This window comes from Oncorhynchus masou, chromosome 26, assembly GCF_036934945.1.
Source record: "Oncorhynchus masou masou isolate Uvic2021 chromosome 26, UVic_Omas_1.1, whole genome shotgun sequence".
Lineage (NCBI taxonomy): Eukaryota > Metazoa > Chordata > Actinopteri > Salmoniformes > Salmonidae > Oncorhynchus > Oncorhynchus masou.
The window spans coordinates 8,217,698-8,230,814 of record NC_088237.1 but is presented as its reverse complement, the minus strand read 5'-3'; the positions used below and the strand labels follow the sequence as shown (position 1 = coordinate 8,230,814).

Here is a 13,117-nt window from a genome sequence, read left to right as displayed (position 1 = left end):
TAAAATACAGTATATACATATGAGATGAGTAATGCAAGATATGTAACCATGATTAAAGTGGCATTGTTAACGTGACTAGTGATCTATTTATTAAAGTGGCCAATGATTTCAAGTCTATGTAGGCAGCAGCCTCTCTGTATTAGTGATGGCTGTTAAACAGTCTGATGGCCTTGAGATAGAAGCTATTTTTCAGTCTCTCGGTCCCAGCTTTGATGTACCTGTACTGACCTCGCCTTCTGGATAATAGCGGGGTGAACAGGCAGTGGCTCGGGTGGTTTTTGTCCTTGATGATCTTTTTGGCCTTCCTGTGACATCGGGTGATGGTGTCCAGGAGGGCAGGTAGTTTGCCCCCGGTGATGTGTTGTGCAGACCACACCACTCTCTGGAGAGCCCTGCGGTTATGGGCTGGGCAGTTGCCATACCAGGCGGAGATGGAGCCCGACAGGATGCTCTCAATTGTGCATCTGTAAAAGTTTGAGGGTTTTAGGTGACAAACCTGACTAACCGGTGTCTGTATGTAGCATCGCTAATTTTATAGCCTCGCTACTGTATATCGCCTGTCTTTTTACTGTTGTTTTATTTCTTTACCTATTCTTTACCTATTGTTCACCTAATAACTTTTTTTGCACTATTGGTTAGAGCATTTCACTGTAAGGTGACAAACTTTGATTTGATTTGAAACCAAATTAATTCAGCCTCCTGAGGTTGAAGAGGCGCTGTTGCGCCTTCACCACACTGACTGTGTGGGTGGACCATTTCAGTTTGTCCGTGATGTGTACACTGAGGAACTTAACATTCCACCTTCTCCACTGCTGTCCCGTCAATGTGGATGGTGTTGCTCCCTCTGTTGTTTCCTGAAGTCCACAATCATTTTCTTTGTTTTGTTGATGTTGAGTGAGAGGTTGTTTTCCTTACACCACACTTCGAGTGCCCTCACCTCCTCCCTATAGGCTGTCTCGTCGTTGTTGGTAATCAAGCCTACTACTGTTGTGTTTTCTGCAAACTTGATGATTGTGTTGGAGGCGTGCGTGGCCATGCAGTCATGGGTGAACAGGGAGTACAGGAGGGGGCTGAGCACACACCCTTGTGGGGCCCCAGTGTTGAGGGATCAGTGAATTGGGGATTTTGTTTCCTACCTTCACCACCTGGGGGCAGCCCGTCAAGAAGTCCAGGACCCAATTGCATAGGTTGGGGTTCAGCATTCTTACATAGGTATTCCTCTTGTCCAGATAGCATAGGGCAGTGTGATGGCGATTGCATCGTCTGTGGACCTATTAGGGCTGTACGCAAATTTAAGTGCATCTAGGGTGACAGGTAAGGTGGAGGTGATATGACCCTTGACTAGTCTCTCAAAGCACTTCATGATGACAGAAGTGAGTGCTATTGGGCGATAGTCATTTAGTTCAGTTACCGTTGCCTTCTTGGGTACTGGAACAATGGTGGCCATTGTGAAGCATGTGGGGACAGCAGACTGGGAAGGGGTGAGATTGAATATGTACGTAAACACACCAGCTGTGTTGAGAGCTTGATGGGTTTACACTGACAGAACCACGCAAAGTCCAAAAATCGATCAACACGACAAGCATTTATATGTTCAGTACGAGGCTGTCACCACAATTGGATGTAGAGGAGGACGTTTTTAGAACAGCAATATTTTTGAACACCAACCTCTACGTCGATCTGAACGTAGGTACTTCATACGACCTGCATCCCCCTTGGCTTGGCTACGATGCGCCACTCGTGAAGAAGGGTGGTGGGTTGGTCAGGCAGTCATCAGTGACGGGTAAGCCAAACGCTTGAGCACTTTGCCCGCTCTCTCGAGATTAGTTATTGGATTGACATGATGGAAGAGAATCTGAGGGAGTATATTCCATGGTTGCCAAGGGAGACCATCCGTGCTACAATGCTACAATTTTTTAAGGACTACTACTCAGGATCAACCTGCATTATTGACTGCTCAGAAACTGTTTTACAGAAGTGCAAGAATCGGGATTCAAGGGGAGAGTCGTTCAGCCATTACTTCGCCCAGAACACTGTCAAGTATCTGGTGGCCATTGCACTTTGTGCTCTAGATATGTTCATCTCCTCTGCATATGGAGGTAGATGTAGCGACAAATATATAACATCGGATCCTGGAGTACCTCTGTCCAAGTGATGAGGTCATGGCTGACCCGGGGCTTCACAATCCGCGATCTGCTACACGAGATGAAGGTCAAATGAACAATTCCAGCCAATCATCTCACAGACAGTGCCAATCAACATCTCACCAAAAATGGACAAAATACTTTGAATCTGTGCTGCCCTGTGTAACCTGCGTGGTGATGTCATTCATGAAGATGCTGAATGAACTGACCAGTCAAATGCCATTCACAGGGTCAATACGAATAAATGTCTATTCATTCTATAACAACTCGACTTAATTATTTGTTTTACATACTCATTGATATGAATGAAAAATGAAGCCATAAAAACAATTTCCACAATACTGTGACTGCTGATGCATTAAGTCAGGCTTTTTAATTGAAAAACAATGTGTGAACATTAACTGCAAACAGCAGAGACATCTGACTACATGCTTCTACAGAGCTGCATATATACAGTTTTCATATATACAGTACAGTTTTACATACACCTTAGCCAAATACATTTATACTCACGTTTTCACAATTCTTAACATTTTAATCTAAGTAAAGATTCCCTGTCTTAGGTCAGTTAGGATCACTACTTTATTTTAAGAATGTGAAATGTCAGAATAATAGTAGAGAGAGTGATTTCAGCTTATATTTCTTTCATCCCATTCCCAGTGGGTCAGAAGTCTACATACACTCAATTAGTATTTGGTAGCATTGCCTATAAATTGTTTAACTTGGGTCAAACGTTTTGGGTAGCCTTCCACAAGCTTCCCACAATGCGTTGGGTGAATTTTGGCCCATTCCTCCTGACAGAGCTGGTGTAACTGAGTCAGGTTTGTAGGCCTCCTTGCTCGCACACGCTTTTTTCAGTTCTGCCCACACATTTTCTATAGGATTGAGGTCAGGGCTTTGTGATGGCCACTCCAATACCTTGACTTTGTGGTCCTTAAGCCATTTTGCCACAACTTTGGAAGTATGCTTGGGTTCATTGTCCATATGGAAGGGGCGGCAGGGTAGCCTAGTGGTTGGAGCGTTGGACTAATAACTGGAAGGTTGCAAGTTCAAACCCCCGAGCTGACAAGGTACAAATCTGTCGTTCTACCCCTGAACAGGCATTTAACCCACTGTTCCTAGGCCGTCATTGAAAATAAGAATTTGTTCTTAACTGACTTGCCTAGTTACATAAAGGTAAAGTAAACAAATAAAAATGGAAGACCCATTTGCGACTAAGCTTTACTTCCTGACTGATGTCTTGATGTTGCTTCAATATATCCACATATCCCCCCCCCCCCCCCGATGCCATCTATTTTGTGAAGTGCACCAGTCCCTCCTGCAGCAAAGCACCCTCACAACATGATGCTGCCACCCCCGTGCTTCAAGGTTGGGGATGGTGTTCTTCGGCTTGCAAGTCTCCCCCTTTTTCCTCCAAACATAACAATGATCGTTATGGCCAAACTGTTATATTTTTGTTTGTTTCATCAGACCAGAGGAAATTTCTCCAAAAAGTACGATCTTTGTCCTCATGTGCAGTTGCAAACCGTAGTCTGGCTTTTTTATGGCGGTTATGGAGGACTGGGTTCTTCCTTGCTGAGCGGCCTTTCATGTTATGTCGATATAGGACTCGTTTTACGGTGGATGTAGATACTTTTGTACCGGTTTCCTCCAGCATCTTCACAAGGTCCTTTGTTGTTGTTCTGGGATTGATGAGCACTTTTTGCAACAAAGTACGTTCATCTCTAGGAGACAGAATACATCTCCTTCCTGAGTGGTATGACGGCTGCATGGTCCCATGGTGTCTATACTTGCATACTATTGTTTGTACAGATGAACGTGGTACCTTCTGGTGGTTGGAAATTGCTCCCAAGGATGAACCAGACTTGTGTTTTTTCTGAGGTCTTGGCTGCTTTCTTTTGATTTCCCCATGATGTCAAGCAAAGAGGCACTGAGTTTGAAGCTAGGTCTTGAAATACATCCTCAGATAAACCACCAATTGACTCAAATGATGTCAATTAGCCTATCAGAAGCTTCTAAAGCCATGACGTCATTTTCCAAGCTGTTTAAAGCCACAGTCAACTTGGTGTATGTAAACTTCTGACCCACTGGAATTGTGACACAGTGAATTATACGTGAAATAATCTGTAAACAATTGTTTGGAAAACTGACTTGTGTCATACACAAAGTAGATGTCCTAGCTGACTTGCCAAAACTATAGTTTGTTAACAAGACATTTGTGGAGTGGTTGAAAAACTAGTTTGAATGACTCGAACATAAGTGTATGTAAACTTCCGACTTCAACTGTATGTACATTGCAATTCTTTCGAATGAGCGGTCGTTCATGTGCAAAGTAGTCACATTCCCATGATCATAGTTATCAGCTGTATGTACGGAAGTGAAATTCCTTTGTCTGTCCCTTGTGAATTTGCAATTTTGTGTAACAAGCCGTCATATCGGTTTTGTCCACTAGGGACTTTTCATTGTGTTGTACTCAATGTGTAAGATATCCTGTGTGTGTTTATGTAACTCTGTGTGATTTGCTTATTTAGTCAGTTAGTAAATGAATAATTAAGCAAATTTGTACATTGCTGATTCATCATTTATGCTAGGATTCATGCAGATTTCCAACAAATTTGCGACATTTAGGATGAGACCGAAGGTAAATAAGAATTAATGAAACGACTGTGACTGATGTAATAGATATTTATATCTTTAGAGTTTAGCCGGGAGATGTTAAGTAACTTTTCCCGTGGTGTCCTAGATTACTACCTAATTAATTGTCATATGATTAATTTAATTGCATTATAATTGAAAGCGGCATGTAATTATTTTGTAAAATAACAGTCATCCACATTAATGATAGTCAAGACACGGCAGTGCCATTTAGGACTTATCGGATGTTTTCTTCCAGAGGGTTTTGTACGGCCTGCTGACCTCCTTAAAACACTGTCTGCTGCACTTTCAAGTGCAAGGATTGCATCATAGAGAGAGAGAGAGAGAGAGACGAATCTTTGTGTATCACTGTTTTATAATCAGACTATCCATGTGTGTGTTTGAATTGTTTTGTCTACAGGTTGTAAATCCAAAGAAGGGAAAAAGAAAAAATACCTCAACTCTGGAACGGTAAGCCACAACGGACACTGTCCATTCGTTCTCTTTATCTTGTTTATGTTTTTCGCTTCTGGAACAGAGAACTAAAACATTGATTTGAGCTTGGTTTAGCCATGGTCTTTATTGTAAAAGCCCGTTCCATCCTTGTATCAATATTGTCTCCAGGTAACACTGCTCTCATTCCTGGTGGATATAGAGGTCACCTTCCTCGACTACATCAAAGGAGGGTGAGTGACACTGCATGCTCTCTCTGCAGTGTGAATGCAGTGACGGAGTGAAAGAACCTCCAGCGTTCCCTTGTTTATTCATATAGAAAAGAGCGAGGCGATGAGAAAGAGAAGAAAGATTGACAAGGTGTGCAGATGTGAAGTCCGGTGGAGGGGGACGTGAGGAGAGTGAACTGTGTGCCTGTGTTCATTCCGTCCCTCTGGTCCATGGCTGAATGGGTGATGGTGGCTGAGTGTGCACAGTGGTGTGTTGCGGAATACCCACCCACTCACACACACACACACACACACACACACACACACACGTTATGACTTTCATAAGACGCACAGCAGAAGGCTAGTCAGGCTAGCTTCTCCAGAGCATGGGTCGAACAGTGAAATGGGGAGAGAGGGAAAGGTTTAGAGAGATGGGGAGAGTCAGAGAATCAGAGAGACAGAGTGAGCGAGGTCTATGAAGAAATGAGAGACACAGAATGGCCATTTCGACAGCAGCACTACTACAGTCCTCTTATGGCCTGTTCTTGGCAACACGTCTCATCTAAAGGTCATGGCTCATGTGTAGTATTGTACTACAAGGCGTGGCTAGGTAGGGGAGCAGAATAACGTGGTGCATTGATGCTTACACAGTCAGAGCTCTCTCAGTATTTCGTTGAGCATTTCAATTGTCAATGGCAGTCAGAGGAGAGGAGAGTTTGGCTCTAACCAGAATAGAAAGAGGAGTGGGAGGCCCCGGTGCACAACTGAGCAAGAGGACAAGTACATTAGTGTCTAGTTTGAAAAACAGACGCCAAACAGGTCCTCAACTGGCGGCTTCATTAAATAGTACCCGCAAAACACCAGACTCAACGTCAACAGTGAAGAGGCGACTCCGGGATGCTGGCCTTCTAGGCAGAGTTCCTCTGTCCAATGTCTGTGTTATTTTGCCCATCTGATTCTTTTCTTTTTATTGACCAGTCTGAGATATGGCTTTTTCTTTGCAACTCTGCCTAGAAGGCCAGTATCCCGGAGTCGCCTCTTCACTGTTGATGTTGAGACTGGTGTTTTGGAATAGCCTTCATCTGTCAGAACAAGAATAGACTGACGAGTTTCAGAAGAAAGTTCTTTGTTTCTGGCCATTTTGAGCCTGTAATCGAACCCACAAATGCTGACGCTCCAAGATACTCAACTGGTCTAAAGAAGGCCAGTTTTATTGCTTCTTTAATCAGAAAAACAGTTTTCAGCTGTGCTAACATAATTGCAAAAGAGTTTTCTAATGATCAATTAGCCTTTTAAAATGATAAACTTGGATTAGCTAACACAACGTGCTATTGGAACACAGGAGTGATAGTTGCAGATAATGGGCCTCTGTACGCCTATGTAGATATTCCATAAAATATCAGCTCTTTCCATCTACAGTAGTCATTTACAACGTTAATGTCTACACTGTATTTCCGATCAATTTGATGTTGTTTTAATGGACAATTTTTTTTTTACTTTTCTTTCAAAAACAAGGACATTTCTAAGTGACCCCAAACTTTTGAACGGTAGTGTCATAAAATAGAAGTTTGTCACATGCACAGGATACAGAAGGTGTAAACGGTACGGAGAAATGGTTACTGGCATATACAAATGCTGTATCATTATTAGACGATGCTTACTTACCCAGACGCACATCCACAGTGCATTTGGAAAGTACTCAGACCACTTGACTTGTTCCACATTTTGTTATGTTACAATCTTATTCTAAAATGGATTAAATCATTGTTGTTGTTTTTTACACCCAATACCCCATAATGACAAAGCAAAAAGTGGTTATTAGAAATATTTAGCAAATGCATATAAAAAACATACCACATTTACATAAGTATTCAGACCCTTTACTCAGTACTTTGTTGAAGCAGATTTGGCAATGGTTACAGCCTCGATGCTTCCTGGGTATGATGCTACAAGCTTGGCACATCTGGATTTGGGGAGGTTCTCCCCATCTATTCTCTGCAGATCTTCTCAAGCTCTGTCAGGTTGGATGGGGAGCGTCGCTGCACAGCTATTTTCCGGACTCCCGAGAGGATGTTCGATCCGGGCTCTGGCTGGGCCACTAAAGGACATTCACAGACTTGTCCCGAAGCCACTCCTGCGTTGTCTTGGCTGTGTGCTTAAGGCCATTGTCCTGTTGGAAGATTAACCTTCGCCCCAGTCTGAGGTCCTGAGCACTCTAGAGCAGGTTTTCATCAAGGATCTCTCTGTACTTTGCTCCATTCATCATTCCCTCAATCCTTATGATGTTGCCACCACCATGCTTCAACGTAGGGATGGTGCCAGGTTTCTTCCAGACGTAACACTTGGCATTCAGGCCAAAGAGTTCAAATTTGGTTTCATCAGACCAGAGAATCTTGTTTCTCATGGTCTGAGTGTCTTTTAGGTGCCTTTTGGCAAACTCCAAGCAGGCAGCCATGTGCCTTTTACTGAGGAGTGGCTTCCGTCTGGCCACTCTACTATAAAGGCCTGATTGTTGGAGTGCTGCAGAGATGGTTGTCCTTCTGGAAGGTTCTCCCATCTCCACAGAGGAACTCTGGAGCTCTGTCAGTGACCATCGGTTTCTTGGTCACCTCTCCTGATTGCTCAGTTTGGCCGGGCAGCCAACTCTAGGAAGATTCTTGGTTTATCCAAACTTTTTACATTTAAGGATGATGGAGGCTGCTGTATTTTCGGGGACCTTCAATGCTGCAGAAATGTTTTTAGTACCCTTCTGTGCCAAAACTGATCCATGCCTCGACACAATCCAGTCTTGGAGCTCTACGGTCAATTCCTTCAACCTCATGTCTTGGTTTTTGCTCTGACATCCACTGCCAACCATGGGTCCTTATATAGACAGGTGTTTGCCTTTCCAAATAATTTCCAATCAATTGAATTTACCACAGGTGGGGTTTTTTAAACTACATTTATATATTTGCAAAAGCGTCTAAAAACCTGTTTTTGCTTTGTCATTATGGGGTATTGTGTGTAGATTGATGAGGGGGGAATGATTTATTCCATTTTAAAATAAGGATGTAACGTAACAAAGTGTGGTAAAAGTCAAGGGGTCTGAATACTTTCTGAACACACTGTAGATAAGTGAATGCGTCACTATTGTCTAGACATGTACACATGTTCATGAAATACAATAGATAGCCGTAACGTAACCACCCCCAGACACACCTGGCTAACTTGATGGGTCATGTAATCATCTGGCGAAGTGGAGTCTTTTGTTTAAACATGTAGCTAGCTAGATAAATAATGAACCATAATCCCAACCCATAGCTACAGTACAAACAGATTGTCATAGCTAGCCACCATGCATGAAATGCTGTAGTATGAATCCGCACGTAGCTAAAGCTAACAAATTCGGTTCAATATTAGCTGGCTAACATTAGGCTATAACTAGCCATTTCTGAGATACAAATGCTATTACTACACAGATCATACACGTAACATTAGTTAGCGAGCCAGCAAGCTAACGTTCGCTAACTAGCGACCATTACTCTTTAACTTGCCATGAAAACGACGTTCTGACCAAAAGTATAATATCTGAAAATGTAGCTAGACTCTTACCCGTATACATGGATGAAGCAGACTGTCTTTTCTTTTTGGTTTGTAATTAGCTACAGCTTGTTTGGCCCATTTGTGTCAAGTCACTGCGGTTCACACTGACCGTGTGCAGAAAGTAGTCCATCACAACTTAATTTTTTCCCATAACTTATCACTGATCTTTGCCGATAGTTCCTTCTAAATTCAGGGCAGCAATGTTGTTGAGAACAGTAGAAACTTTTTTTTCTTTCTTTCTTTTTTTCTCCATGGCTAACGTTATATCTTTCAAAAAAGACACGGTAGCAAGGACTGCCTACACCTACTGAGCAGCTCATGTTATAGATAGAAGTGTGCTACATGCCAGACCAATCCAAACTCCTCTCTCGGCATGTCCAGCCCATTCATTATCTCAGCCAATCATGGCTAGCGAGAAGGTTCCGGTCTTTTTCCTTGGCTATACCAACTAGGCTCGTAATTGTATTTGTATTTATAGATACAAGTTTGTTATTAAGGCACATGAAAGTTCACATGTTCCAGAAGGCATTTCTGCCAAAATGATGCATGGACTACAGACACTAAGACAGAGGGGTGCTGTTTGCCTCGCTCGGATGCTTTCTCTGGTGAAATAGATTCAGCCTCTTGCAAATTGAAAAAAGAAACATACTTAAAATTATTTCTCTTTCGTGTCTATCATCGATTTCCTTCAATATAAAAATGTTTGGGGGAAGCCTGGCTTCTATTAGCATCCTAAATACACATCATTACACTTAACACGCTTAACAGTCCCTTTCCATTGAAATGGTGGGTGCACTGTTCAGATGCTGGACTTATTTTTGAGTAGACCTACTTAACCTACTTTTTGAAGTGATTTGATTGAAAAAAATCATGACTGGCTGTGTTCATGAGACAATAAAAGGTAATCGATGTTTCAAGTGAAAGTACATGTATTTTACTATAAAAGCCATTTAAAAAAACACACAGGAGGTCCTGTAAAAAGAAAAATGGAGACCCCCGCGAATGTTATAGTTGAACTCTCACTCTGTAGGGCACTTTCAAGTGAATTTACTGCCGTATGCTAATACCCTTATATGCCAAACCTAAGCTATGGCCCCCCTTAAACTGGGTCTGTGCTCATTCAAAATGTTCTGGACACACCACTGCATAGCACCACCTGGAGTTTGATGCTATCGTCTCAAAATCTATTTATCTGAGCCAGTGTATTGGTATAAAATAATATCACAATTTTTAGCATACAATATACAGTAGCTTGTATTATTTATTTATGTATTTTATACAGTTTTTTTTTTGCTCATCTTTGTCAAGGGTGCCAATAATTATGCACCTGACTATGTAACACAATGGCCATTGGCCACGGTGATATGGAGGTGTGACCATCACTGAATGGAGCCTGTGGATGCATGTAATATGTGCTGATTGTACACTGAGTATACAAAACATTAAGAAAATCTGTTCTTTCCATGATGAGGTGGATCCAGGTGAAAGCTACAATCCCTTATTGGTGTCACTTGTTAAATCTACAGTTTTTTTAAAGGATGTTTAAGCCTTGAGGCAATTGAGACATGGATTTTGTATGTGTGCCTTTCAGAGAGTGAATAGGCAAGACAACATATTTAAGAGCCTTTGAACAGGTAGTATGTGCCAGGTGCAGTGTCCCATGTGTATCAAGAATGGTCCACCTCCCAAAGGACATCCAGCCAACTAGACACAACTGTGGGAAGCATTGGAGTCAACATGGGCCAGCATTACTGTGGAACGCTTCCGACACCTTGTAGGCCATTGGGGGGGGGGGGGGGCAACTCAATGTTAAGAAGGCTTTGTTAATGTTTTGTACACTCAGTGTATACTGATGTGGTTTATTGTGTATGAGTGTGATGGAGGTCAACCGTGTAATTGCAGTGTGTAGGAGGCAGGAGTTAACTTTTTTTACTCTGCTTGTGTAAAATGCATACACGAAACGAGGTCTTACTGAATGTTGTAGAATAAGAAGTACTTTCCTAACTCTTAACATTTCATGTTTTTTTTGACAGAGTGGGCCAGGGCGGGTGAGTGGTGTGCACCGATGTTCGTGTGACTAAGTGAAGTGGAAAGTGATGTTTTTTGCTGTTTGAAGCCTAAATGGACGATAATGGACTATAGTGCTCATGTTTTATAATGACTGTGGCATGCTCCACCCCCTCGTGTCTCTGCATCTGTCTGGGCTTGTTTGCTAAGAAATAGCATGTTGCTGTGATATGTTTCCTCAACACTGAACAAAAATATAAATGAAACATGGAAATAGAAGATCCCCGAAATGTTCCATATGCACGTATTTTTCAGAAAATGTTGTGCACACATTTGTTTACATCCCTGTTAGTGAGCATTTCTCCCTTGCCAAGATGATCCATCCGCATGTGGCATATCAAGAAGCTGATTTAACAGTGTGATCATTACACAGGTCAAATGTGCTGTTTTGTCACATGACACAATGCCACAGATGTCTCAGGACTGTCCACTTGAATGTCCATTTCTCTATCGTAAGCCGCCTCCAATGTTGTTTCAGAGAACTTTGCAGGCTGGATTCTGGGTTGAGCTGGCGGTTGTTAAGGAGCGTGGTTAGGGGCGTCATGTTTCAGAGGACGCATGACTCCACCTCTCCCAAGCCCATTGGGGAGTTGCAGCGATAAGACAAAATCATAATTTGGAGAGAAAAAGGGGGTAAAATACAAAAAAAATCCTAAAAATGAACAATTCCTGGAAGCTGAAAATGCCCCAGTTCTTCCATGGCCTGCATACTCACCAGACATATGTCACCCATTGAGCATGTTTGGGATGCTCTGGATCGACGTGAACGAAAGCGTGTTCCAGTTCCCGACAATATCCTGCACAGCCTTTGAAGAGGAGTGGGACAACATTCCACAGGCCACAAACAGCCTGACCATCTCTATGAGAAGGAGATGTGTCGCACTGCATGAGGCAAACGGTGGTCACACCAGATACTGTCTGGTTTTCTTATCCACGCCCTTACCTATTTCTTAAGGTATCTGGGACACAGAGATGCATATCTGTATTCTCAGTCATGTCAAATCCATAGATGAGGTCCTAATGTATTTATTTCAATTGACTCAGCAAAATTGTTGCATTTTTATTTTTGTTCAGTACATAATCCCTTTTATTTTCTTCTGTTCTTTCTCATCTGTTCTTTTCTCGTCACTTTTCATCCCCCATCTCTTCTCAAGCCGCACACAGCTGTCGTGTGTGTGTGTGGAATTGGGACCCTCATTCAGTGTTAATGTATTAACACCAGTTGTTATATACAAAGGGATTAACACGGTCCATTTGAAACAGAATTAATCCAACCTTCTGTTCTGCTCGTGTTGCTTTCAAGTTGTTTTATTGCGTCAATGTTCCCTTAATGGTTGCTGGTGGTATGTAGGCAGCATGTAAACAGTCTTTTTCTCATCCTCCGCCTTCTTTCCTTCTTCTTCCTTCTTCTCTAAACTTCCACAGTGCCATCACCACTGCAAAGTACCGTGGTTTGTCTGTCATACATTGTCAGAGCCTAGTCTAGTTGAATCACCCAGGGCTTTAACAATAATACTAGGAATGGATCTCTCTCTCGCTCTCTACATCTCTCTCGCTCTCTACATCTCTCTCGCTCTCTACATCTCTCTCGCTCTCTACATCTCTCTCGCTCTCTACATCTCTCTCGCTCTCTACATCTCTCTCGCTCTCTCTCTCTCTCTCTCTCTCTCTCTCTCTCTCTCTCTCTCTCTCTCTCTCTCTCTCTCTCTGCATCTCTCTCTCTCTCTGCATCTCTCTCTCTCTCTCTCTGCATCTCTCTCTCTCTCTCTCTCTCTGCATCTGCATCTCTCTCTCTCTCTCTCTGCATCTCTCTCTCTCTCTCTCTCTCTCTCTCTCTCTCTCTCTCTGCATCTCTCTCTGCATCTCTCTCTCATCTCTCTGCATCTCTCTCTCTCTCTGCATCTCTCTCTCTCTCTGCATCTCTCTCCATCTCTCTCTCTGCATCTCTCTCTCTCTGCATCTGCATCTCTCATCTCTCTCTCTCTCTCTGCATCTCTCTCTCTCTCTCTACATCTCTCTCTCTCTCTC

At 42.7% G+C, this 13,117-nt stretch overlaps 1 protein-coding gene across 1 annotated transcript in view; it reads left to right on the top strand.

Annotated features, from left to right (window-relative positions):
- LOC135514715 (copine-8-like) overlaps window positions 1-13,117 on the top strand; it is a 125,340-nt gene that overhangs the window by 87,966 nt on the left and 24,257 nt on the right. The window contains 3 exon segments of the mRNA XM_064938257.1: window positions 5,200-5,215; window positions 5,218-5,249; window positions 5,403-5,464. Coding sequence (XP_064794329.1) covers window positions 5,200-5,215; window positions 5,218-5,249; window positions 5,403-5,464 — 110 coding nt within the window.